The sequence below is a fragment of the Penaeus vannamei genome, chromosome 6 (genome assembly GCF_042767895.1).
Source record: "Penaeus vannamei isolate JL-2024 chromosome 6, ASM4276789v1, whole genome shotgun sequence".
Lineage (NCBI taxonomy): Eukaryota > Metazoa > Arthropoda > Malacostraca > Decapoda > Penaeidae > Penaeus > Penaeus vannamei.
This window is the reverse complement of record NC_091554.1, coordinates 29,542,063-29,544,562: the sequence shown is the minus strand read 5'-3', so window position 1 is coordinate 29,544,562 and position 2,500 is coordinate 29,542,063. Positions and strand designations below refer to the sequence as shown.

At 32.7% G+C, this 2,500-nt stretch overlaps 1 protein-coding gene across 1 annotated transcript in view; it reads left to right on the top strand.

The window, feature by feature from the left end:
- MED10 (mediator complex subunit 10) overlaps window positions 1-1,685 on the top strand; it is a 3,560-nt gene extending 1,875 nt beyond the window's left edge. The window contains exons 2-4 of the mRNA XM_027363742.2: window positions 639-722; window positions 891-966; window positions 1,170-1,685. Of these exons, the coding sequence (XP_027219543.1) occupies window positions 639-722; window positions 891-966; window positions 1,170-1,286 (277 nt within the window). The 3' untranslated portion in view covers window positions 1,287-1,685. The remainder of the gene's footprint in view (window positions 1-638; window positions 723-890; window positions 967-1,169) is intronic.
- The last annotated feature ends 815 nt before the right edge of the window (window positions 1,686-2,500 follow it).

Sequence of the window (2,500 nt, the reverse complement as noted above, 5' to 3'; positions counted from 1 at the left end):
ATACATCTCATACTTTTTATTGTTTAATCTGTTTTGGAGTTTTCTCAAATTCATAGTGATTTGGGATTTGTTGAACAGACCTTAGTTCATTGCCATTTGTGCTCTGTGTTTTCGTGTTTCTTTTTTAATCTATATTTACTACAAAAAACAACTACTGAATAGACTACATTCCAGCATCCATTGTTATCCTTGATTTCTCCTAGAATGTGATCTATGTGAAACATTTTATACCAGAAGAGTTGATTCTTTTAAATCACAGAAATTCAGTTGTGTCCAATATTTGACATGATATAGAAGAATGGTTTTCATGATAAACTGTGAACACACACTGTAAATGCATTGATTCTCATGTGAACATTGTATATTACCCTATCAGTTCTCTTTTATCATAGAGGAGTGTGACTTTTGATCTTATATGAAATAAGGTGACTCTAGTTATAAAATATACATATTCTGTATTGTCAAGTATGCAGCCAGGGGTGTCAGTAGAGTGAAATTAAGATTCTGAGCAAGTGTGTTACAGTAAAGTAATCACACTTCAGAACTTGTATTAGAATTTTTCATTATGTGTACCCTCCTCTTTTTCATACTTTAAGTTGATCTATTAACTATCACTAATGATTTTTTTGTTATTTCAGGCAAAATATGATTACAAACATACAGGACATTGACAAGTTACGGTCTGCTGTTCAGGATGTCCATGTGCCTCTTGAAGTTTTTGAGTGAGTATGAGCACATGTTCTTGCTGTACAACTTATCTGGTAGTTTGAGAAAATTAAATAATATTCAAGCATAGTGGTAAGGAAGTTGTTGTTGTTGTGCTTTTTTCAGTATGAAAATACATTTTAAAAAAGAACTCATATAATGCTAAGATAAATTTATTTTAACAGATACATTGATGGAGGGAGAAACCCACAGCTGTACACAAAAGACTGTATGGAGAAGGCACTTACCAAAAATGAACAGGTAAATGTTTTGTTTCTGCATCTTTATTTACTTTTGATATTGATATATAATAGACTTTGTTACTAATTGAAAGTATCAGAAACTGAATAACCATACTTTAGCCTGATGTGAAGATATTTCACTTAAAGTCTTTGAATCTATTATGAATATAATAGTGTTTCGTTAAAGTTCTAGTTCTTCATTGCTTGCATTTATTAATACAGGTTAATGGACGCATTGATGCTTACAAGAGGTTTAAAGCAATGCTTTTGGTTGAGCTCTCCCATGTGTTCCCCAATGAAATGACAAGATATCGTGCTGTGAGGGAAGAATTAGGTTAAGAAATTTGATAAAAATGTGAAAATACCAGAAATAAAATCCATATCTGATGTACCCTAACTGTAATCTAGGAAATTTTGCACATCTCCCTGCTCAATATGCTGGAAAGGAAAGGTGGTTATGCAGACTTTCTTATTTATTTTGTCATTGGAAAAAATTGTGATTAAAATTATAGATTGGAGGCTCCATTTGTTTTATATGAGGTTTGTTTTTGTAATATATGTATAATTAGGTGTATTGTGTGATGGTCACTTTTTTATCTGTGCTAATTAAAAGGCATAGTCTTTCCTTTGGTATGTAAACATTAAGGAATAAAGTAATATATGATTAGGTTTTGGAGAATAGGAATACATTTTTTATATGAGTCAAGTCAATCACTAATAAATGTATGAAAACACAAATTTGTTTTGATATATGTTCACCTTTACAAGAAAATACATTGCAGTTTGCTATGCAATTCCAGTTTAGTAATTGAATTAACCCTACTGTAGACAGGATGGCAAGAAAATATGTCTACTATATCTTTTTGTTTAAGGACTATCCATGCATACTGATGGCTCCACAAGTGCTTAAATCACCAATGAGTCAATAACTTTTCATCCCTAGCTCACCTGCTTACCCTTTCCTTGTTTTTGATTAAGATTTTAATTATGTATTTATTTTTTTCCTATTCCTAGTAGTATTGTTAATAATATTATAATAAATATAATGCCAGCAACAATAACATAATATTTGGATAGCATCAGCAAAGAATCCTGTATCCTGGCAATTTGAGTCATTGCAGAACTTTGTCATGAGTTTAGGCATAGGCTGTTTGTAGCTTACATTGACCTCAAGGTGTTCAATATGGTGCATCAGGAAACACTGAGATTGACAGGAATTCTAACAAGGATAATGGGATTAATAGCAAGCCTGTATACTGGTACTGAAACTGCTGTAAAGTATGGTGGGGGACCATTGAGCTTCTCTCTTGTTAGTGTTATATGACCTTAGATGTCTAGCACATTTATTTACTTCAACCATTAGCCATTTCCCGTTAGTTCAGGAGTGAGGCAAGTGTCCTTGCACCAATGATTTTCAACACATATGGTATGGATACTGGACACAGCTACTGTTCAAAGTCATTGTGGATCAACCTGCCACTATCAAGGTTACTGACCATGACTTTGTTGATGAGGATGTTATTCTGTCTGAGTCTTTAGAAACCCTAGTGGTA